At 37.3% G+C, this 26,270-nt stretch overlaps 1 protein-coding gene across 1 annotated transcript in view; it reads right to left on the bottom strand.

The window, feature by feature from the left end:
* The window catches only part of PLXDC2 (plexin domain containing 2), a 280,684-nt gene that overhangs the window by 71,530 nt on the left and 182,884 nt on the right, over positions 1–26,270 (bottom strand). The window contains exons 5-6 of the mRNA XM_069776624.1: positions 9,413–9,535; positions 6,413–6,531 (exon numbers count right to left, since the gene is read on the bottom strand). Coding sequence (XP_069632725.1) covers positions 6,413–6,531; positions 9,413–9,535 — 242 coding nt within the window. The remainder of the gene's footprint in view (positions 1–6,412; positions 6,532–9,412; positions 9,536–26,270) is intronic.

The following is a 26,270-nucleotide window of genomic DNA, read 5'->3' as shown; positions in this document are numbered from 1 at the left end:
GGGTTCTTGCAGACATGATCTGCTTTGGTATAACAAAAGGAATGATGTTAAACAAACATGAAAAACAGAAGTGGCCTGCAAATACTGCTAGTAATACATCAGTTTAAATCTGGCTTATATCAACTTAGCTCTGATGCAGTTATTGGAGAATATGACATAAGAAGGCTAAAAGACATATTTTCAAAGTCTTCAAAATAAAAGACTCAGTGAGTTCAGAAATAAGTCTATAAACATTCTCCAGCATGAAAGTATAAGCAAAATAAGGGAATTATTCACAGTCTCGGAATACTGTAGAGAAAAGCTTATATTAACTACCAAAAAAACAGTCTTAAAAGATTTTGAGGAGTATACTCTAGAGAAGCTATTGGTAACCAAGTTAGAAAAAGCACTGATGAGAAGGATGCAATGACTATTTCTCTTTGAAGTTAGAAACACAGCAGATGAAGAAAGGAATGAGTTTTATGGACACAAAATGTAGTTGGAATTGACATTATGAGTAGGTGTGTGACCAACAAAATATGCTGGCAAAATTGGCAGCTCAAGACACAAATTGTGCCTGATACATGAAAAGAATTATACTCATTTTTACATGTGAGTGCAAACCAGGAGAAGTTCCACTTGGGTCTCCTTGAATAAGCCTCCTTAATTTTAAGTCAAATGCCTTAGCACACATTTTTTCTGAATTTGTGAATAATTGAACAATTTGCATATTTCCCTCAAAAATTATGACAACAGCAAACTAACTTGTCTTTTTTTTTCAGGAAAGAGTGATGGGTTCTTGCAGTACAAATGCCACAAGTGGTTTGTTGTTTGGGTTTTTTAATAAATTTATTTTCATTACAACTTGGTTCAGAGCTTGAAAGTCACTTTCAGTTTCACTATCTAATAAAATTATGAATGACCCAGTGATATTTGGTACTAAAATAGGATGCAGTAGCCAAGTTGAACAGAAAATACAAACAAAAACTTGAGGAGAAATTAGAAAATTTTGGAGCAGAAATATCTCAATAGATTTTGCCAAAATCCCTTCAGGTGTCCACACTCTTGTGCTGGATATTCTAGCAAGAGTGAAGAACTTGCGGAATCATTTTCTAAAACAAATAAAAAAGTTGTAGTAGGGTCCAGACTAACAGAAGAAGTAGCCAAAAATTTGGATATATGTTTTGGAAACAAGGTTTAGAAACAAGTGTTTGTGTAAGGTGAGGAAAACATAAATTAAGTTAGTATAGCCAGCTCTTCAAACTGAGGTACAGCCTGTCAAACAATTAGTAATATGGACAGAAATGCAGTCAAAGTAGAAGGGAATCCATGACCCAGGAAAATTCTTCTATTCTCTTGGAAAAACTACAGCATTATTAAACCTGTATTTACAAAAACATATGTTTATTTTTAAAGCGTGGAAAAGAAATAATTTTACAGAACTGAATACTTCATTTACTTGGTGATGAGTGTACTGAGTGTGATTATGTAGTGAAATCTTTTGAATGAGATGTCAAGATAAAATGAGCTTTTACCGTATGGTGGCCTATTAGAAGATATGCCCTTTTGACAGAAGGCTTGTAGTAAAACCTAAAATAATTTATTAAAAATTACAGCAAAACATAGGTAGCAAACAGATAGCTGATGTTCCAAATTCCTCACCTGAATGGCAAGATATGTCATGACAGGCTGACATGTTAAACAGTTGAACAGTAAGCTAGGAATGTGCAAGTGGTTGCTAATGCGTGGCAGGGGTTTTATGGCATTATGTTCAGAGGATGGATTTTAACTAGAATCATTCCAAAGTGTGTGTTAGCTCTGCCATAGACAATATGAACTCTTGTGTTGTACAAGTCACCAGTTTATGAATAAGCTTCCCAAATGCACACTAGTGCTGGGGCCATTGACATCTATATTTTGGATTATATACTTCAACAACAGGGAGAAAAATATTTAGAATTCATGGTGAATTCTATTCATCATTGGCATCAGTAATCTAGACAGTATTTCCCATCAGAGTTCTCAGATTTTATTCTTTTCAACTTTGAGGACATGTCAGAATCTTACCCTTCAAACAAGAATAAAATAATGGCCTCTGACCTTATTCTGAAGGAGGTGGTAAGCAGGGTGCAATTACCGCCCCACTTCAAAACTGAGTCAAAGAAAAGAGCCAGAGTATGCTGCAAAATAATAATACAATAGTACTTATATAGGATTTTCATAGCCAGTTTCCTAAAGAGTTATTAATTAATCTACAGGCCAAACTGCATGAAACTTATTCGGGACTTTTAAGTTGCATAAACTGATCACCTCATAAAATCAAAGATCCTGTTTCCATGTTAATATTTTTGATAAGAATAGCAGAGGGAAAGAAATGCCAGGCATGTATAATGCAGGCAGAATATCCACGAAAACTGTGCATTTTTTTTAGTTTTCAGGAAAGAATCACAAGGTTTGGAGTCTTGTTACTGAAAACAGCGTGTTTTCCATCATGCATAGCAGGAGGATCAATTTTATCTAAGTGCTAGCACTTAATCAGTTCCATTCAATTCTGCCTCCTTTCACAGTAGCAAGAAATTCTACTACAAGTCTCAGAATTATTTTCCAACTTCACATACTGGGCAATTTGAACAAGCATTTCAACTTTAATAATGGTTTCTGGATTACTACATAAATAGTCATTACTATTTAAATGAACAAAGAAAGCCTTCAAGCCAATGAAATTAAGAAAAATATCCTAAACCATTAACAAAGCCTTTGGTACCTTTGCCTAATTTGTCCTGTATTAATCATGGGCAGAAAAAGAAGCCAAATGTTACCCTAAGGAAAATTAGCTATAAGCACTAATGGGAAAAGACTATATAGAATTGTTATTTTGTTAAAAAGAAGAAAAGCTCTGGAAAATTGAACTTCTGTGAAACTTAGAACATAAGAAATGAGTATTCACTACCAATACATAAAAAAGTATGCCTTTCCAGAAAATTTTCTTTATTACTATGTTATGTTGGTTAGTTTGCACTGTAATGTATTTTATATGTAGTAGAGGTGCACCAGTAAAATTTTCCTGCCAGTTGATGCTTCCTGACATATTGACCATTTGCCAGAACACTAACAGTTGGTGTAAGCAAAGCGATATTTAAAATGGAAGCTGTATGCACTGTAAACAAAGTAAATTGGTAAAAAAATAAATATTTGACTTGCTATAGGACCTTGCTATATTTCAAATTGTTTTTACATTTTGAAAACTTGACTGTACAGCTCCTTCTCCCACCCATTAACTCTTCTGAAAGATATTCTGGTGTCTCCAGATTTCACTATCCTGGTGGCTCAGCTCCTTTTCTAAATTTTTATTTTTTCAGAGTCTATTCTGGATTTTGGATAAAAATTGTGCATTTCAGGCTGCTTCCTATTGGGCAAACAATGGAATGCAGAAGATTGAGCAGAACAACTCCTTTTATACTCAGCAAACCTCAGCCAAGATCCTGCCTTGGTGGTCCACACCAGATTTATGAGGTAGCAAACCTGATGCAGGAGCAGGAAGGATATGAAACAGGGAATCTCAAATGGTTTGAATAACCAAGAAATAAAAGGTAGAATTTACCTGAAGTGCTTTAGACATAAAAGTCCCTATCTGTACCTCCCTTAAAAGTATAATCACAGTTATTTTAAAAGTTGATTCTTCAAGATAAATGCCTGGTGTCACTAGTACAGAGTCCCTGTGGGATGCTTTATAAAGTTACTGGCAACCTGTCTGCTGCATTTCTTACATGCAGGTGTTTCAGCCTGGAGACTTTCAATGACAATGCAATGAAGACCTCGCAGATTTGCTATACATCACTGTCATTTTTAGTGAACTGTGATGCTAAAATGAAATGGCACCAAAAAGATGGTGGAACTCTTCTTGTACAACTTTTACTCATGTTAGTGAGCACTCACATAGGTAACCTTACTGGAGTTAATGGGGCTCCTGACAACATGACTCACCAGCAAGAGAGATGGTTCCAAAAGGAAGGAAAGCAATGGATTCAGCACTGGAAAGTAAATAAATTCCTAGCCAGACTTATAAGCACTAGAGTCAAGTTTAAATTCACAAGTGTCTCAGGTTTTTTTTCAGACAACTTGTGTCTGATCAGTGATTGGAAATTTTATTCAGTTTTCCTCATTTAGGTGAAAAGCTAAGGTAGTTTTAATGGAGTAAAAGGTGCAAATAAAGAGTATAGCCTTCCGGTAATCTCAGCTTCCAAATACATTCCCCAAAGGAATACACTAGTTGTAACGTTCTAAGATTTTACAGAAATCATTTGTCAAAAGATTTACAGATCACTAGCATGTTACTATCACCACTTTAGAAAGTCTCTTTCCTTAACTACGTGCAGTAATTCCAAAGTGATGTTTGGTAACTCCATTCAGGACAAGAATAACTCATAACAGGGGCTTTCAAAGATTCAGCAGTGGAAAAAAATGTAAATTATCTCATTTTTAAATTCCAATTCTTTCTGCTTCAGAATTAATGAAAGGAACATCAATAACTCCCCCCCCACAAAAGCACTGTGGTGCTGGAGGAAGCTTCCAGCAGTGCAGTGAGAGCAAGCAGCCTACACCGTTGTAGCATAGAAATTGTTTAGCCACAGACTAAATGATGTACTTGCATGCAATTCTAGGGAACCACATGTGATTAATAAGGTGGCCCATTTCCTCCTGTCTTCCTAAATGAATAAAGTTTTCCACTGCCTGGCACTCTGCATCACCATTTATATTTATGCAAAATGAATGCAAGATACTATCAGTCTAGAGCAACAGGTTCTATCAACCATGTTAGATTCATTTTGCACAGGGCTGGACAGTAACAGACAGGGCAGAGCATCTCATAACCAAGAATAGTAGTGTCCTGAAAATGTCACCATTTTAACGTCAGAACGCATATATAGTTCTTGTCAAGCGTATCTCTAAAATTAGAAATTGAAGTAGTGTCCTTCCCCACTTCTCTGGGTCTTGAAGGCAGGAACTTTTCTGCAGTCTTTAAAAAGATTTTTTTTTTTCTTTAAAAAAATTTCAACAACAGGAGAAAAACAAAGCTTTGGTGCATACTCCTTTGATCAAGCACAGGCTCCATTGTGCTAAGCAGAGTAAACTTTTCATGAAGCTGGAGTCAAAATGCAAATAAACTGCATTTTCAGAGATGAAGATACTAGCCTGTACATAATGTTCAGACATGGAGTCTAAGCAGACCTTGCATCAGCATGTCTTTTATAAGATAAGGAAAGCCAGGTCCGTGGGCATACCAGAAGTTTGTTGTGTCTACAGAACTAATTCAGTAAGAGTATCCTGCAGCAATGTTGTTTGCAAGATGCAAAGACATCTATCTTAGGTGAAGATATGACTACTGTTAGTAGACTAACACAGATCCTCACTAGCTTTCTAATGAAGGGAACAGGACTACTATTATTTCTGCTTCATTCAGGTGCATGGCTTCAACATAGGCATGAAAAACGAGCCTGAAGGCTCACAACTGGTTTACAGCAGAGAGAGAAGAGAACCTAGATTTCTCCAAGTCTGGGCAATCAGTTATATCACTGATTACATTTTTTTAATGTAAGGAGGATAACAGAGAGACATCTTAAAGAGAAAGTCACACTTTGCGTGCCAAACTGAGATTAAAATAACCAAATAAAAAAAAGAAATTGTTCTCTGCCCCTAGAGATTTGAGTTTATCTACCTTCTGATTCTCATTTGCATGAAATTTAACTGGAGGTATAGCCTCTAGGCTATAGGCTCCAAGACTCTAGCAACTCTAGCAAGAAAAAAAAAAATCACCTAAAGTAACAACTGAAATTCTGAAACACTTGGAGCACGCGGAAGAGCCCAACTGAGACAACAACATATTGGTGCTATGAAAACAAACAAAATGGCCTCAATCTAACCAGTGTTATCACCAAACGGATGGAAAACCTCACAGAGCTAGAGATACCAACCAGTTATTTCTTATTTGAAACATATGAACTTTGAAATACATCAGTTGCCAAAAAATAATAGCTTCAGGAAAAAGGTGACACTTTAATACTAACCATTGATTCTAGAGTATTTTCAAACAGTTAGGTGAACTAATTGAGCAAATTGGACCCTAACTTTCAGAACCCAAGAGGAATTTACTAAACAATCAAGAATTTACTCAACACTTACAACCACCTAAAAAAGGCCACTTGTAATCCAGGAGTAACACATTGGTGCCATGTGGATGGTTTTCAAGTCCATCACATGAACATCACTTTTACAATAAAATGTCATTTTCAGCAAAATAGTGATCTTATAAGCAATATACTGAAATGGTCTTATATAGCTGAACTTTCAAATATCCCCCCCAAAATTTAGGGAAATTTCTGGCAGGTTGAAAGTAATTTGTCTACTTAAATGACAATTTTCAGACCCGACTTACTTCTTTGTAGCCGAAAATGATACGCCCATCATTGAGAAGGGTGGCCTGAAAAGTGAAACTGCCCAGGTTGTAATTATCCTGCAGATGTACATGGTCCCACTGGACAACTAGTGCTGTGCCTGTGAACCCCAGAGTGGGGGTAGAGAGGCAAAGGGAAGAAAAAAATGTGAGAAAAATATTAACTGACTATAGAAAAAGTACTTAACTGCAGTTACTTGAAACAAGAACAGTGCTTTGTCTCTTTTCAGCAACTTTCAGCCCAGCATCTTGAAATGATAAAGATATTACAAACACAAGTTGCAACTGAAATCCTCTTACCGGTAGACACCACAGTGCCACAAATAACTACCTCAACTACTCACACAGAAGTGTGCTAAAGTGAGTGGTCAAGTAACTCGTCTGGAATTGCACAAGGAGTCAACAATCACTAAAGATACGATCCAGCACTGGGAGTTCAGGTGTGCTCCCACAACCACTGCTCTGCAGTGGCTTTTTTTACACACTATATATATACCCTAATGACTTTGAAATTTGAAGGGCTAATAGCATTGCCTGTTTAGCAGAAGTTATTATTTGAGGAATTCAGATGCTTCCATTAACTATGCATTAATATAAATAGCATTAATTTTTTTTTGCCTGGTGCAAGTCCTTGCTGAGGTTCTGCAAGTTGAAAAATATTAGGTGCTGGCAATAAATAAACATAGTTTAAATTAAAACCACTAAGGGTCCATATACAGGGTAAGTATTGAGTCTGGTGTGCAGAGATTTAGTTGCAAGAGGCTTGTTAATATTCATGGGAGTTCTCTGTCTGAATATCCACTTATCGCACTAAAAATGTACCCCAAGAAACTTGCATCCCTGTGAGCATGTTTTACAGACGTTGAGGGTTATATTCAGGCACCTTGGCTGAAAGACACTTATCACCAAAACTGTGCTTGCTGAAAATGACTTTTTGTCTTTATATGCCTTCCTCAGCATACTTCTCTCTTTGGCACTAATGGGAGTTATCTGCTTTCATTCACGACACTTTTATCTCTTTTCATCCTGGAGTGTTCAAGGTGGGTCAGTATGCATCCAGCTCAATGCATTTTTGATATATCCTTGAAACACCTTTTGTCACAGATCTTCTGTGCTGTAAATTCCATGAACACACCTTGTTAGGGGATGTCATTAAACTATGAGCATGCAAGTTTTTGGTACATACTGTGCTAAGTCCACCACATTATTGTCCCATGTGTCTTTCATAAGCACAGTACATGTTCATTAATTGTGCACACAGTGCATCTTTCCTTCTGTGACCATAGTCATTAATTGCTTTCTGAATATTTATTTGATTGTATTAAATTTCATTATAAAGGAATTTAAAGGGACTTTTAAAATCGTTGGAGTGAAAATAGCCAGAACTTCTTATAGTCAGTCTTTGAGTACCTCAGATCTATGTGCATCTCAGAATCCCAAGCTAAAGTGGAATTCAGCTGCCTCCAGAACAGTTGTTTCATTCCCAGGGCCTTTATGTAGATTCATGTGTAAATAAGTTCCTTGCAGTTAGCTCCATGAGTGAGACTTCGATGGGTCACCATGCTTGCCCACTACAGATGCCACTCTAAAGCAGCACACTTACAGGGATAAAACATGCATGAATAAGAAATATGGAGCTGAAGATACAATTTGCTCAGTTCATTTTTATTTGGAGTAAGATAGCAAATTCTTTGTCTTAAAGCACATGGGGTCCAAAAGAGCATCATGCCTTACACATGAAGAGGGATCCAAAATCTCAAAGTAGTATTCAACCTTGTCATGAAAGCCATGTGATACAGCTTGATACACCTGGTATGGAGAATGGAATTTAGGAATACAATGAGAACTAGCAATGTCTTCCCCAGAATCCTCAGATTCTTTCAGTAGAGATGACAGATCTCAGGCCATAATGTCAAATAATTTATGAAATGAAAAGAATATTTTTTCTGTTTGAAAATTCTCCATTCAAGGAGTAGGATTTTCTTATGTAAGTCTATTTTATTGGATTTTTAACAAACAAATGCTGCAAGTAATGACTATATTGAAAGGAAAGCTTATGACTAGGTGCAAAGGTGATAGGATACATTTTGATCCCTGATCTAAAGAATAAAAATTAACACACCTGGTTGGAAATGTGACATATTTTTGGACATGTTCATAATTTGTGCTTATATTAACTATGAATAAACATACATAGAATGGCACAGGCTTATCCTGGAAGATTTAAAACAATTATAGATCTCATGATATTAAGTCATGATACTAAACTCTGTAAGTTTTAAATTCAGAATAGACAGTCACTATCATTGAATTTGATCGCTAAAGGCCTGAGGTAAGGCACCAGATGCCTTTTAATCACATAGGTTATGTTTTCAAAATATTGATTGTAACCAACTTCATGAGACAAATATCCACACTGTCAAGGCCTGTGAAATATCTCACAGAGCTTCAAGTATAACACTGCAGTTTGCCTTTTAACCTTTCAGTCTTTTGTATGAGGGACTGTTGAGAACTCATGGCGTAGATGGGTGTATTGGATTCCAGTCCTGGGACTCCAGGCACACTTAGTCATCAACAGGTTTTTAAACTTATACCTGCCCTGCTTCTGTGTATTCTTGCTATTGCATTCCACAAATACTATTTTCATTTTAGCTAGTGGGTTTTTTGAAGTAACAGGAACTTGCGCTTTTATACAAGACAGATTTTTGCTTTTAAAATTGATAAAATACATTTCTAGTTTGAGTTTATGTACTTTAGCATCCAGAAGATATCTGTCCAATTAGGAAAAAGCATTCAGGACTCTTTAACAGAATTCTAAGTTAAGAACTGTTTATGGACATCTAACCACATGCTTTATACAGCTTGTGAGTTAAAAAAAAAAAAAAAAAAAAATCTTCAATTTTCCTTCAAAAATAGTTATTTAGGAAAATATGAAGAGCCAAGGGACACAGACACATTCATTTATGAAGGACTACTACATACCATTATCAAAGTATCTGACTGTTGAATTTCTTGACACACTGGGGTCAAAATTTGCCATTAAGGGTGCAATATATTGTGTAGCTGTTAGCATTCGATGCACAACTTCTCCAGTATAAATGAAACCTACAATAAAAAAAAAAAAAAATTGAGACCATTTCAGTAACTTCTGAAGGGATTTAATAGAATGGCAGGTTGAACTAGGCATTGCCAGAGCATTAAAGGGTCATTTGAGAGAAATTAATCCCACCACCAATTTTATGGTGAATTAAGTAAGAGCTAAAATATCAGGAAAATATCTGTGATGGCTGCCAAAAGAACAAGATCCAAGATAAACAGTGGAACAATTAGTTCAAGAAGCAAGTTTTCATACAGAAATAAAACCAGAGCAAACTCAGGGAAAAATAACTCCAGTTATGGACAAAATGCAGATATGCGGCTTTATCAAAATGAGCGATTTACCACCATGCATATTCCATAGTGCTTTCTATCCCTTCCAAAACTGCACAATTTGTTTTGCTTTTGCAAATTGTTACCTCTTCAAAAGTTAGTCTAACCCTTTTTCAGATTTCTAGAGACACACAGTAAGAGATTATTTCAGACAAGAAAAGGTGACAACCTTAAAAAAAAAAAAAAGTCAGCTGAAGAGTAGAACGGATAGGATTTTTTCATGATTATAAGCCAAGCAGCATTTCTGCTACATTCTCTGCAGTGTCAAGTCTCACTAGTTTATCCTATTCATCCCTGAATCTGCAGTACTCCTCAGATCAATAGTGGGCTTCATTCATCAGAAGTGCTCACCCAAAACCTCTTACTGGTTTGGAACTGGAGTTCTTCCTTCAAGGAAGAACAGTGATCTACAGCGAAAACAGTTATGCTGCAGTTATCTTCAAAGCAAAACTTCGTATATTTTAATAGCAGGAAACTCCTGCCATTTTAAACAATAAATGGTCTACAAATAAACCTGTATTGCTTAGGTTTGCCAACTACACTTCAACTGACTAATGGGACTAACTTTTTTTAAATGCCCTGACCTAAAGCCTGACTTAAAAACTCCCATTGCCCTAGAGTGAGCCTTTTCTTAAGTTTTATTTTAGCCTTTGCCTTGCTGGTCAAAACTGGCAAACTTTAAGCTGATTGGAGTTACAGGTAGATCTTCAAAACTAAGATTTGCACACTACCTCTCCTCTTAAAGTGCTTACCAGATGGTGCCTTATGCTGAAGCGTTTGCTTTTTCTCCTTCTATTGATTTAATGAAGTATATTCCAATAGCAAACATCCCAATAACAACAAGAATATTAGAGTTGTCTGAAAATTTTCTATCAGAAAAAAATTCCATTTGGAAAACGTCTCACAGAAATTCAATTCTTTACTGGCAAATGATAGTATCCACTGGAACAGTATTTATGCTCTCTTCCTCCACAATCCCTTTAACCGTCAAGCCCAACACACCCTTTCTTGTCACTTTTAGTGTCATTGCAATACAACATATGATGAAGGAGCATATAAATCTATCCCTAAAACACAATTGTGAAATTCCAGAACTAAACACAAACCTGAACAACTGGAATTATCCTGAAGGTAGAAATAACATTTTCCAGCCAACTCCAGTTAATATATGGTATTAAAAAACTATTAGTGTGCAACCTCGCTTTCTTAATGATAGTATTTCCATCCTAACCACTGTGAGACGACACAGGTTTGTTAAAAGGCTTGTTTGTTATGATATAGGAAATCTCTGAGAGCATGCAAAAAATAGAAAGTTTCTGGAATGCTTTAGGCATCCTTCTACTCCTGTCTTCTCCTGAAACATGTTTGTAAATCCTTGCTAACTGTTCACAGAACTAGTTCTAGAAATCATAAGATGCTATAAACAAACAAACAAAAAAGGTGGTTCTTTGGAATAATTTTCTTGCATGGCTGTTAGCAGTGAAGATTAAGTACCATGAAGTCAACTCAAGTGGAGGCAACAGGAGACCTAAGAAAAAGCCAGCTGTGGAAAAATACAATAAAAGATTCAGTTGGAAACATTTGGCATTGGCAAAGGGGTGAGCTAAGAACCTAGCTGCCTTTGCTTTAAAAGACACCTATGTATTCAAACAATACAGTATTTTAATATCTGGACACCTCCTAACTACTAATTAATTCTTAGGACTAAACTACTAAACGTCTTTTTGGGGGACGGGATGGGACACAGAGATTCTTTCAGTTAAATATCTAAATACCACTTTTCTCTTTTGCTAATTAATAGGAAGAAAGAAACACCAATTAAAAAAAATCTGCCCACGCATACTTACAAGTCATTTATAAACCTAAACTTGCGGAATATACAACTGTGGCTGTAATTTTACTCTATTAGTCATCATTTTAGGATAGCCAACAGTCCTGCCAAAGTATAGTCCCTGAAATGCATTTTCATTATTTCCTGTTTATTGCTGTCTGCTTCTAAAATGTCATTCCCTTGAGAAGTATTCTATCATGCTTATTTAGATATTTTAAACACATATCATTTCACAGAATATTTGTGCTTCTTATTATCCCTATGGCCATGTGCACGCATATTTTAACACAGTCTTGGGTAGGTCTATAACCTTGAAACCATTTGAAGACAATATAAACAAAACCTTTGAATCCATATTCATGTATTACAATTAACCTTAATACTTCAGTATTTATTAATCCCTTGCACAATGGTCCTATCCTTACACACAGTTTTCCTTTCATGCTTTCATCCCATTTATAGTATAAATGTCACCATTATAACTAATAATGAGGCAGATACAATAGGAAAAGAAAGGACTCAATTGTGCTGGAACACATAACTAAGTAAATCGACCCAGGTAATTAGTAACCACAAAGCGTATTTCCAAGTGTTTGCCGGATGCAGCTTTACTTTAGACAAAAATGGAAAGCAGGAGGTGGATGATAGCTGGGAAGCAGGCAGGCCTTGCATAAAGATCATTCTAATGAGAACTCCAGTCATGCATTGGAACAACTTGAAAAGAAACACAAAGTCATTTCAAATCATCCCAGAGATTCAAAGGCTGAAGCCACTGTTGAGCATGGACATTTTACCATTGCCACTACAACTTAAAGAAAGCAGCAAATGTAAAATTAACTTATTCTTGAATTCTGCAGAATTCCACAGAAAATTGGCTTATAGTATCTGTGACCTAATTTTCTGACAGTGGTAAATGCCCATGGTTGATTCATTTAGTCAAGGAAGAATTTTTCAGACCTGCAATTTCCTGAACCACTTAATCTCTCCTTTGTGGGAGGCGTTGGTAGAGCTCTTTTCCAAAACTCTCCACAAATACTATACCTAGAAGCATAATATGCTCCTAAATGCTGGAATGAAGACAAATAGGAAACAGTGCTCAGCATTTTGTAAGTTTTTTTATGTATACATAAATCTAACTAAAACTAAGCATGAACTAACTAAAGCCACTTGTAAATCAAGGAAGGTATATTCCTAGTCCTCAGAGTGTACAAATGCACACTCAGACAGAGGGGAAAACTATATACATATATATATATAACCACTTAAATATGAAAGCACACTTCCACTTGATGCAGGACCCTGACTTGATTTAAAAGTGCATTTTACATCTGAATTTATCCATTCTAAAATATGTTCCCTATCTGTTGTATTTTAACATGTTAGATTTATATATAAGATTTCACACACAAGATTACAACAATCTGCACATAAGTTTTCTTGTGGTTTCTTTTTTCTACTCCTAGCTGCGCACAAACTCACTACCACTTAGAAGGTTTTTCGACAATGTTTGCCAAGTGTGCAGAGTAACAGAATACAGGATCAAAGCAGCACAGGCAGTGAGTCCTTTGAAGGTGCTATTGTGCATCTATAAAGATATGATAGGATATGGGATATGCAGGCAACATACAAATGGAACATCTAGGTTAATAACTAACTTCTCCCTTCTAAGACCCTGCATGAACAAGTTACATAAACCTCAGCCTGATTTTATATAGGTGACATTATGATAAACTGGTTTTGCACTTTAGCATTTAGATGAATTAGAACAAAAACCACCTTGGATTATAATTTCAAGTGTGATTTCTTTTTAAATGTCTGAAACTGGTCATATCTTAAAAGCATCATACTGAATACAGGGTATAAATGAATTATACTTCTATGTGCTTGTGAAAAGTAGGCTCCATTTTGAGAATGTATATTTTAGATGCTCAGTAATTCTTCAAAGCTATTATGACAGTTCAGTCTTTACCTATGTAGTGGGTTGACATTTGCTAGCTGCCACACACCCACCCAGCTGGTCTCTCACTCCCCTTCCTCAACAGGACAGGGGAACAAAATAAGATGAAAAAACTTGTGGGTCTAGATGTAGACAGGAAGAACACTTGCCAAGTACTGTCATAGGCAAAACAGAATTGACTTGAGGGAAATTAATTTAATTTATTGCCATATAAAATAGGTTTGGATAGTGAGAAATAAAGACAAATTAAAATAACACCTTCCCCCCACCCCTCCCTTTTTCCCAGGCTCAATGTCACTCCCTCATTCCTGACCCCTCTAACTCCTCGCCATTGAGCAGTGCAGGGGGTTGTGGGTTGCAGTCAGTTCATAACACTTCATCTCTGTCACTCCTTCCTCTTCACATTTTTTCCCTGCTCCAGTGTAGGAGCTCCCCACAGGTTGTAGTCCTTCAGGATAAACTTTCAGGATTCCAGCATGGGTCCTCCACAGGCCACGGTTCCTTCAGGACATTTCCACATTTTCAGTGTGGGGTCCTCCACAGGCTCCAGGGAAATACCTGCTCCAGCCTGGTCTCCTCCACAGATGCTTCGGTGCCTGGGCAACCTCTTCCTCCTCTTTCTCTCCCCTTGGTGTTCAACAGGGTTGTTTCTCATGTTTTTTCCCTCACTCTTGACACTGCTGTGCAACATTTTTTACCCCTTCTTAAACATGTTTTCCCAGAGGTGCCACCAGTTTGGCTGATAGGCTCAGCTGTGTTCTGCAGTGGGTCCATTGGAGCCAGCTGGATCCATCTCTGACGTGGGGCAGCTCCTCACCTCCTTCTATAGAGGCAGCCACCCCACTACCAAAACCTTGCCACAGACCCCTAATACAACCTAAGACTTAATCTAATATTTTACTTGTTTTATATATTACCTATTTCATACTTTATCCTATAAATCAACTATTTTACCTAATATGCAACAGTAACATTATTTACCATTAAAAAGATCTAGAAAAAAAGAATCACTGTGTCTGCTGAAAAATAAAATAATGGTACTAAATAACAGCAATGAAATAAGTTGATGTGGAATTATTCCTTCAAAAAGCCATGACATTGCTTTCATTAAAAAAATAGAACATTTTGTTTATTCTCAAAAATTATATTTATTGGACATAAACACCTGAAACAATACTTCTTTCAACCTGATATACCAAACAACACATTTGACATGAATGGGACTGCTCGAAACCACTTTGTGTAGCTGCCAATATACAGTTTGACACAGGCCTCAAAAAACCCTGTAATTATCTTTCCCTTCTTTTCATAGTTCTGAAGAATTTGAGAGCTTGACTGAATGGCAGGTAAGTTCCACCAAAGCTCGATAAACCAATGCTACTTATCAGGTGGTTTTGCCATTATGGTACAAGTTGGCTCGTGTACCTTCTGTACAGCAGCATTTGTGTTTCAGGTACACACACTTATATTACTTTTACGGTCTACAAAGCCTGATGGATTTAAAAGGTAACTAACTGATCCCCTTCCACATTGGTTGACGCTATCCAAAGTGTGTCAGGGAGTCCCCAGAGAAGGCTTTTTCTGCCATTCAATGTGCCTGAAGATGTTGACTCATAGGGAAGAAAAAGATGCATGATGTACATTTTTCTTGAGACAGCTTACTTAATTCCAGATCAGAGAAAGGAGAAGATGGTACTTGGAATTTAAAGACCGAATCAAAAAGTATGCATTTAAAAAAACTGAAATGAATGGAGTGGTACAACAATCTGAAGCTCAAAACAAAGAACAAATCTATCCATCTAATACAAAATATTAACTGCAGAAAGAAATAAGACTGCTTTGGGAAAAAAAAGTTCATTTTCTTATCAGGCAGCTGATGTTAAGTAAAACCGTATGTTAAACCCCTTAGTAATACAACAAGCCATGGTTACTTAGCTGGAAAAGGAATTGCCTGCCAGCAGCAGCTGAACAATGAAAGGTTTTGCATGAGAGAGACGGTCGCTGGGCAAAGGCAGAGCTGCCATTCGAGTACACAGTTCAGTGCAGGTTTACTCGAGTGCCTTTGCAGCATATAGACTAGAGGGGAAATAGCAGAGCAGTTTCCGAAAAACAGAACAAGAGGAAAGTGGTTTCCCTAAAAGGGTAGGCTCCAACCCTGATCACCCAAGGGAAAGCCTTGATTTCAGCTTGTATATTCACATATGCAACAAGCTTTGTAGAGATGCAACAACACACTCTCAGACCACTCCCCTCCCCTGCCCCAAAATGTCTTGTTGTATAAAGGAATAATTCCTTTCATTTCTCCCTGTTCATTTTCTTACTTAAGCAGGGTGAGAGTACATGACTTCTGCTGCTCATTTTCCTCCAAAACACTCTGAAAACTGTTTGTGCAGCCAAGAGAGAAAACTGCAGAGGAACTGGCAGGAGCTTCCCAGCTCTCTAACTGCTTCTCTTTTGGTCTCAGCATAATCAAAGCCTTCTGAAAGGATCTGCCCTGGGGCATGTGGTGGAATCTCATATGACCCCAAAGCTATCTCAATGGGTAGCAATACTTCTACTCCGTCTTTACCATCCCAGATCCAGTGCACTGCCCATTTTTGATGGAAAACAGAGTCAGCCAAGTAGAGTACTGTACAGATTAAGATTTACCACAATTTTCACAACTTTACCCCCAACCTAGCAATTATATATTATTGAAAGACTGACATAAACCAAGGTTTGTTATCTACCTCATCTGAGGATCTACTTCCCCACCCCTGATGAAGAAGACAGTAGGAGAAAAACGATAAGAGACTTACCTTGGGCTTGTTTAAAAATCCTACCATAACGAGCTGTGAGGCCAAAGAAGTGTTTAATGCCTGGTTTCTGTCAAGCAGAGTTGGGCATCACTGACCAAGACAACAATAAGCTGCTCACAACTTAATGGGGGGGTAAAAAACCCTCACATTCTACAATTGATTCATATGCCATCTTGATGTCTCCACCTGCCAGAGATACTGTCTTGCCAAAGAAAAAATTTGGAAAGTGGATCAAAAATTCTTCCACCGAGTTCTCCAATTCACTATGATCATTGGTAATGCAAAAAGCTGCATTCATTACTCTTGTTAAATTACTATTTGCCAGGACAGTAGGGAAAGTAGACCAGAGATAGAGACTGAGAAGTAGGACGTGAGAGTTTATATAAATAGCCTGTAAGACTGAGGTTCTAATAGTAATTTCAAAAGTTAAAATAATTCTCAGAATTAGTACACTCTGAGACAAATATTATTGTTTTTAATTCTACTCAGCAACATCTCAGCAGATCTGCATGAGATTAGCCTTAAAGACGACTTCAGCAATTTCTGGGCATTCCCACTTGTAAATAGAAAGCTGCAAATAAATTAAATAGGGAAATTAGAGTATAGTTTGTTGCTATTTGTAGCTAGGAAGCTCAGATTTAGGTAGCAAAATAAGAGCTAGTGAAACATATCTGCACCCTCTGTAAAGATTACTGGAGTATAGCAACAGCTTTACCAAAAGCAGAAGGGGAACTGCAGCCTCTGCCCTCAGAGCCACCCCATGCTGTGTGCACTCTGTCTCACCTGCTCCCTTGCTCAAATCACTCCAGTACCTTGGCCCAGACCTATTAGTGAGCCCAGCTTAGTGGGCCCAGCCCACAGACATCCCTTCTAAGATCTCTTCTATTTGCCAACCACATGCTAACATGTACCTACAAAAAGAAAACCCCAAACTAAAAATCAAACCATTAAAATCTTTCACTATGTGAACAGATATTCCTCAATGCACTTCTGTAGTAAGCTGCTAGAGAACACAGCTATTGTTTGGGAAAGCTATGGTCTCATTTGCCTTCAGCAAAAACAACCAAGTTTCCCCCAGTAGGAAGGCCAGAAAATTTTAGGAGTGCTGTTACTTAGGCACATCTAACCATCAGCTGAGATCAATATAAGGTAGAGGACATGAGTGTAACTCAAGAAGATATGCATTTGTGTTTTCAGTGTCAGAGAATTCCAAATTGTTCTATGACTGGAAAACGCTACCTTTTAAGAAACTGGTTCTCATGCAGTCATTCACTTCTAAAAGATTTCTGTAAACAAAGCTTTACTAAAAATTAACACCTAGTAAAATCCTGACATCCTTTTATTCATTAGCCATTCAGGAAAACTCATTTCAATTGCAGCACACAAACCAACTCATTTGCAAAAACCTCTGCTCTGTTCAAACAAGAGAATAAATTATGTTTTATGCCACATGTAAATGAGACTACAGAAGCTAGACGACTCCTATAAAGGACTCTTCCACACACATTAACACCTCTTTCTGCTCATTTCTTTCTTTTCTAATTGTTCTAACTGGTAAGGTAAGATTCAGCCCTTTTGTTGCAGCTGCTCTTCTCCAGGGTGATAAAACATTACTACTTCAGATGCACCTTCTCATTAGGTTAGAAGACATTTGTTTGGACTGACACTGTATAAACATGTTCTTGAAATAGTTATTATATCAGTTTAATTCCACTCTTTTATTTAATTTACCTTAGTACTATTATAACCAACATCATAGAAATGAATTGAGAATAAGCAGACCAGCTCCCTAACCAGTAAAAAGGTATTTGAGCTTTATCAACTGGTAAAATTCTCTCCCTGCCTGTAAAGTTATCACATGTTTTCTTCCATTTCAAAGTATATTTTCAAAATATTTTTCATCAATTTATGATCATATCTGATACCTTAATTGGGAAAGATCAGAGCTACAAAGTTTTCTCTTTGGTTGAAAGCCCAGTAGGATGCTATTTTTTTGTAATTATTTTAATTGGAGCTACTGGGAACAGCTTTGAAATTTTGACTTGCATTTTCAGGATGTTTCTTGTTCTCCAACTCGTGGTTTCTGACATACCACTTATTTTCATGTTACACTCTTTTTTTATTTTCAGCAGTAACAGTAAAAACCTGATGAATCTATTCTCATTTCTGGAATTAAATTACAAAAAGACTCAAAAAACACTTTCACATTCGATGGAAAAAACAGCAAGATGTGTCATGTAGGAAATCAAATGTATCAGGAATAATGTTGCTCACAAATTTATTTGGTGAAGCTGACAATTATTGCATAGCTATATATAAAACATAGCCCACAAAACTCTGCACTGTGTATTTTTCAACTATGGTAAAATGTGTTTTCCCTGTGCTTTTCCTGATATTTCTCCACCAAATATTTCATGATGAAGCAAATTCAAGAATATGTTATGCTGTTAAGCCCCTAAAATATATTAGAATGCTGAATTCTAGAAACAGATATTGTCATTTATTTTCATTCCTTGTCCTATATAGCCATATTAATATTTCTTTGATACTTCATGGAAGTAAGGTTTAAGTAACGTCATTTATCCCCAGATGGCTAATTTATTGTTATGCCTGTGGAAGAATGTTATCATCAGTGTAATTGCATGAAGATTACAGTGTAATTAAACAAAAGGATAACAGCAGCTCCAGATCCCTCAGACAATCCATGAAAGTTAAATACCTTAATGGGCTTTCAAGATTAGTGTAAAAATGAATGAATCTCTCATGCTATTTTAGGGGTTTTTTTCAGCCTTCTGGGGAAAATGAGTTAAAGATAGATTATACATATTTTTTGGCTTTGCTTTTGCTTGACTAGATTGAATGCACCAACCCAAGCCAAGAGGGCTATCTGAAAGCTAGACCCCAGAAGGCATAAGTATAATACTGTTTCCTAATTGCGTAACCTTACAAGACTTCTTGTGTGTCTGTGCATGAGAGAAAAAAAGAAAAGCTAGCCAGAATCCTCATACTCTTGGCTATATGTCTGTGTTATCTTATGTAGATATTTACAGGCCAGAGGATTATTCTTTTGCCATTATTTTTCCCGCTGCTTTGTTAATACTGAAGGCATTATCTGGAAAAATCAAGAACGTGTGATATATGTAATTGAGTAAATGCCAGTAAGTTTTCCAGCTTACTGTAGTTTCCCCGCTACTCACAGCTGTTGTGAAAACTATACGGTCTGGTGGAATGAAACCCATTCTGATGAATATCCTATTCAATTCAGCGAAGGGATTTAGGGGATTGTGTATCATGAAACTCTTCCAGTAGAGGTTTTTCTTCTGACACACCAGAAGACACCCCTTGTCAGGAGGTTGTTAGGTATCACTAGGAAGAGTAGGAGAGAAAGAGAAGCACTTTTAGGTAAGGACTCTGTGATGGACTGCAAACAACTTGCAAATTTAATTGTAACTGGAGTATCTCTTCACATACTTTTAAGACTCTAAATTGTGAATGCTCTCAAGTTCAGGAGAAACAAACCCAAAGGTTATTTAGAGTCTAATGACTTGTATCAGTTCCTGTCTGATCAGGCGTATACTTCCCCAGAGAAAATTCTTGGACAGAGGCATGGAATACAGTATCTACTCGGTGAGATACCGCCATGTGATAGCTCCCAAGTGTCTCTCAACTCTGGCCAAACAAAGACCAGGGCAGTTCCTAGACAGGCTGGAACCAGAGAAAAGAGGTTGGCAGGAGGATTATCTTGCTTGGGCCGAATATCTCAGCAGCTGTGTCATTGCAGTAACCTTGGCGCTGCTAAATCCTAGGATGAAGCTTGAACAGAGCTGTTGTGGGGAAATCTAAAGTTTGGATGGAACTGAGGAAAATGGTCTTTTAATGTTTGAAAACATTAAATAAAAAATAGTTCATCTTTGAATCAAACTGTTGTAAAATTAATATTTTTTTTTTCTTTCACTGCTGTGTCTCTCTCTCCTCCTATATTGCCACAGAGTCTAATAAAAATAACTCTCGTAAGCTTTTCTGCTTGCCCTGCTTATTCTCCTCTTCCTTCTAACTTTTAAAGCTAGTTCTTACCTGGATAAATCACATGAAATGTGAATCACATGAATCATGTGAATTTAATGAAAAATGAAAGACTTTCAGGTTATAATGAAATCATTATTCTCCAAAGTTTCAAAAAATTCAGTAGGGAAAAGAATAATAAAGTTTAGAACAATGGTGAATGCCATCAAACTGCATTGTCGTTCATTTTATAGAAGCTTGGAACAAAAATTAGAGTTGCAGGAGAGAAAAGATTATTTTTTAAATTTTAGAAAGTCTGCTTAAAATATATGCATAACAGAAAGAAACTTTGCTGAACATCTGGTTTCTACTGTAGTAAATCAGTGTTATTTGAAATATAACTTTGGGATTATTAGGTATTAGATTAATTCCACACCCATTATATAATGCTATGATATTACTTCTATTAATCCTTCCTAAACTGCTGAAGTTAATCCTATGTATATAATATTCACACACATTTATCCATGTAAAACAACATCTTACAGCATGTCAGGGAAGACTGCAGAGGCTAGCACGCATCATTAGAGAAGTTTCAGAGAAGCCATTAAATTACATGTCACATCTATACATAAAAACTAACAGTGAAATAGCATGTAATGAAGAAGCTTTTTATGCTAGAAGGAATTTTTCAGAAGGGAATTTAGCTCTGTGTCGTCTACTGCCAACTCCCTGCCATAGCTACATGGTCTCCAGTTCCTTGTTTGCCCACCACATTTGTTCGTGCTGTACACAGAGTTCAGAGAGGGGAGGTAGTATGGGTTTCCCTCAGGCAGGACTGGTCAGCAGTGAACATACAGCTCAAAACAAGACAGAAGCTGGTGGATCTTCATGTGCAGCTTGGGCTTCAGGGGAGCAAGGTCATGTGTGTCTGTTCAGAAAGAGGTTCTTGTTCACACGTTTCTCAGTTAAAGGTTGAACTTACATAAGCATATTACCTTGGTCTCTAGTTCAACTCCACATCGCCCTTGAGAGGATCCAACTAATGCAGCCATTGTAAGGGAAAGGCAGACAGCTCTGCCCCTTTCTGTGACTGATGAACAGAACTCGATACACCACTCATTAGATCTCACTGGACAATTTATTTCCCCTCTTTGTGAACTACTGGGGGGTAATGTTTTGGATGAGGAATATAAATAAAATAAATAAATAATAATAAGCAATAAATAAATAATAAATAATAATAAAATAAAAATTTAAAAAAAACCAAAACCCAACCCAACCCAAACATTTTCAGCCGAGATCAATTTGCTGGTCTCTTACTGCACTAGATAAGGGTTGCGTGGGTGGTGGAGCTGAAAAGGAAGGGACAGCAAGGAGGGAAACAAGTACTCAACCAGAACTGTAACAGACACACCATATCCTGAAGCTGAAGCTACAAATTTTGGGCTCATCCTTTCTTTGCCTCCTTTCTCCACTCATTACCTCACTATCACTTTGGGCTACGCTCTTCAGTTGTGGAGTGAATCTGTGAAAACCTCTGGCTTAGAGCAACACAAACAGAACAAAACAGAGAACAGACAAAAATCTAAGTGGGGAAAAACTAGAATATATTAGTCTCACTGTTTAGAGTTTGGGAATTAAGTTACATTAGCTCTGGTATCATCAGTAATTCCCTTGTGTTTCCTCTCTTTTGCTGCATTAGTTTACATTAAAGCAAATTACATTACATGAAAGCGCTGTATTCATCTGTACTTCAAAGCACACAAACAAAACTTATGTAAATAGGTGGGGAAATGGACCAATTTCCCTTTGATAAAGGCAAATATTGCCTGGATAAAGTGTTCCTTTATTATGTTTAAGTTTTTACAAAATTTCAATACCAAACACCTTCATGAGAAATACAGATATTCATGCACAGCTTCATAATACACGATGGGGATGGGAAGAGCAAAATGTCTTTCTCAGTGTCATTTAATACAGGAAGATACTCACTCAGATCCAGAAAGATGAAATTTTCTCTTTAAGAAAGTACCTTAACAAAGGTCCCATAAAGGTGTCAGGAAAATCTGTAGTGTCAAACTGTGTAATTATGCTCTCTCTTCAGATTAATTCTTTTAATCAGAGAAAAAGCTTTCCCTTATCTTCCTGTTAGAACAGGACCTGTGCTGTATCACAGTTCCAAGTCCAAGTTTTTAATAATCTGGCCAAAAAGAATGAATGGAAAAAAATTATTCAATACCAGTTTGAACCAGTTGATAACAAATTTCTGCCCTGGGAAACATACTAGCCTCAACTTTGAACACAAAGATTGCAGTAAAAGTAACAACAGTATGGTTGTAACTTTAAAAATAGTGTTTGTGTGTGTGAATAAGGGCTCTAAAGGGAAGAGTGAAATGATTTCTTTTATGCTCATAAAAAGAAAAAAAAAGGAAAGAAAAGATCTTTGGTTCCAATTCAAGTTTTGTTTTTAAAATTTGTGTTGCCCTTTAGAGAAAAAGAACCTTGGCAGGGCTGAGCCTGCGTTGGAGTTGTGCATGCAGAGGTTTAGGAGCACAAGGGAATTAATCCTTCCCTCTGAAGACCTCAGACCTGTAATAACCCATCTGTTCCATACAGTCAGAGTGTGGAAATAGGCCATGGCTGGGCAGTTGGTGACATGTAGCTGTGCTGTTCAGAGTTCACTTGTCATAGGCATAAAAAGCCAACAGTAGGAAGCTGATTTGCCTGCAATCACTACAAACCCCTGTAGTAAACACAGTTCTGCCAAGTTCCGTAGCTCTTTTTGTTAATACATTTTTAACGTGTTGAATTGTAGATTTGCCAGTGGGATGCACATGCTGTGATGGATTGCCTGGATACTTTATTGTACACTAGCATTAGGCCTGCTAGACAGTTGCCTTTAATGAGTAAATTCTACCCCAATGCCTTGAAGCACAAGGGAGAATGTACTAACACAAGCATGAAACTGGGTTTGTGTTTCTATGCTTCAGTGAAATATGTATGAAAACACATGTGGTTCGTGTCTTTCAGACATTTGCAAATGACTGGAAAGGTCACCTTTCATAAATCCAGTATGCAGTGCTACATGATCTGAAAGAAACTCTGAATGTATGACCCAGACTGCAAATGTTTTGTGTAAGTCTTCCAACAATCACCTGATGAGCTTCAATATGACTGTTGGAGGAAAAGTCACAAGAAGTAAACAGAAAATGCCTTTAGACTAAACTAGATCAAAAATTAATTTTAAAAGGGCTGAGAACTTAAGTTACAACACTGTTCTATTTTGTGGAAGACATATCATGCAACGCACACTTCATTCTGATGATAAATGTTGGTCATTTAATCATATGGTGAGCTACAAGCAGCAGTAGGGTATCAGTGGTAAATACCATGTAATTACAGGGTACATAAACAGTGATCCCTACCTCCTAAACGAAAGTGCACATTACAACATAATTATGTTTAGACTTACTAAAAGTAATCATCACATGTGGCTGGATGTTATTTGCCAAGAAAAAGCCATTTAGGTTTTGCCCAAAGAAAACATATTCATTTCTTTCAACATTAGGAGCTGCTGAAGCACAACTGTAGCCCCATGATTCATCACCCATCCAAAAGATAAAAGTTATGGCAGGAAAGCTAGGAGACTACTCTTAATATAGACAGACATTAGCTGTAATAAGGATAAGGCTGTTTCATTGTGCTGTGGTGGAAAATGTCTGTATGCTCTGTAAAACACAATAGGCAGCTCTTCCCATCAGATGACAGATAGAGAAGAGTGGTGACTGTTTTCCGTGAGCATTTTACCCACTTCCTTTTGAATTAATAACAAAATGGACAATATGGATTAAGATGTAAGAAGAAAATCTTGCCTCCCATGAAACTTCAGAAGGCAAAATATAGTCTTGTTCACATTCTGTTATTTTTTAAAGAAATTAAGTTCCTGAAAGATTAAATTCAGTAAGCATGCACAGGCAGATGCAGGAACAAAACTGCTTTCAGCTACCACCTGCAATCACAGTTGTTTTCATTGTTGGAGGTCATGAATGGCAGCAGAGGAAAAATGCAGAACCTACAAATATTTTTACTCCATTCAGCTTGTACAAAAAAATGCAGGTTCTATTTATTTCCCTTGAAAGTGTATAGACATATGGCTTGGCATGCTTCTGGCTGCTGTCATGGCTGCCATGGCTTCATCAGGGAACTCATTATTACTTTTACTTTTGTCCAAATTTTATACCCCAAAAGCTTCTACTTTCAAAAGTTGCCATCAGTAAGGCAACTCATATTCCTTCTTCGAGGAACATAACTATTTGTTCAGAGTACATGGTCTCATTTTGTAAGGTGCATATACCATTATTTTTTAACAGAGGAAAAGAAATGTCTTTTTCCACCACAGGATTTGATGATCTTTGTCAAGAAATGAAGAGCAAGGCAGCAGGAAAAGATTTCAAATCCAGATTTCAAATGTCGACCCTGAGTATACAGTTTGGGGCCCTTGGACGACAAAGACAATTTTCAAAGCGGAACACCAGTACTATTTATTTTTTGAAAATCTGCTCACACAACTGGACGTACATCCTCTTTGGTTTGGGGACTCGGTTGCAATGGTCAGTCCTCACCAATGCATGACACCATGCTCTCCAGCAACATCTCGACTACCTGATTTTAAATGCCACAGACTACTCCCCTTCAAGGTCATTGCAGAGCATTCAGCAATTCTCTCTTGGATGTTTTTGGTCTGATGGGACTGCAATGGTTTCATTAGCATGAGAAACTAATACACAAGAATCAAACAGGAATGTAGATAAAAGCACCTGGAAATGTTCTTATTTTGGGCTTGAATGTGATGGGACTGGAACAGGAAGAAAAGAGGGGTGGTTTGGGCATACGTAACTAACTTTGTGAGGGAAAACTAAAACCACAATTTTGGCCTTTGGCTACAACTTTGAGCAGGAGTTCAATGCTTAAATGGTTTGTAAAGTTGGTGTTCATTTGGATCCTGGTAAACACTGCTTGCTGGGGTATCTTAAAACACCCATACAGATTTCACTTCATCTGTCCTCTGTCTCTGTGTGTAGCAGTTGCAGGGTGTATTCAGTGGCTTCTTATTTGGAATTTTAGTTGCTTTCAGAGCACAGACACTTTGCAGCAGTTTCTGAGAGAAGGCAGTTTGACTCTTACCATAGGGTTGATAAACAGTGCATGCACTGAAGACAATATTAAGATCAGGAAAAGTAGAGATGGCTGCAGGGGACAATGGGGCTCTCTATACAGACAAGTGAGTTGAGGAGCACACTGAAGCCGTGAGTAGCTGTATCAGTCAACCTAAAGGACAGAGGCACAAAAGTTTTCTGCCTCTTCACAGAAAAGCCAGAGCTGTGAAAGTAGTGAGAAGTCTGGATATTACCAGTAGATACACTAAAGCGAAAATTCTGCAGACAAATTTTCTGATCTCAGACCTCCAGACAGCATTCTTACATCATGGGGAAAAAACATGGAAGAAGCCCTGGGTGTATCAGGCAAACTTCAGAGCAAAGGCTTAACAGTAGCCTAAAGAGGATTCAGAAGATGATGACTATCATCGGAAAAGAGTCACTAGGCAGAAGGGGGATGTTAACCAAGTACCCAGGGCCTCTTCCACACTCGGCTGTTCTGCAAAAGTCACAGCACTCAGTGGGCCACCACTGGACCAGGAGATTCTCCCCTCTAATACCAGTCACACTGAGCCTCAACTCCCTTGCTTCGTCATGGACCAAAGAGTTTGTGCCTCTGCATCTGTCATGCCATAAGGGCTTTTATAAGAACTGCAGTGCATAA

This window comes from Haliaeetus albicilla, chromosome 2, assembly GCF_947461875.1.
Source record: "Haliaeetus albicilla chromosome 2, bHalAlb1.1, whole genome shotgun sequence".
Lineage (NCBI taxonomy): Eukaryota > Metazoa > Chordata > Aves > Accipitriformes > Accipitridae > Haliaeetus > Haliaeetus albicilla.
The sequence above is the reverse complement of the archived record's forward strand: the minus strand, read 5'-3'. Positions and strand labels throughout refer to the sequence as shown.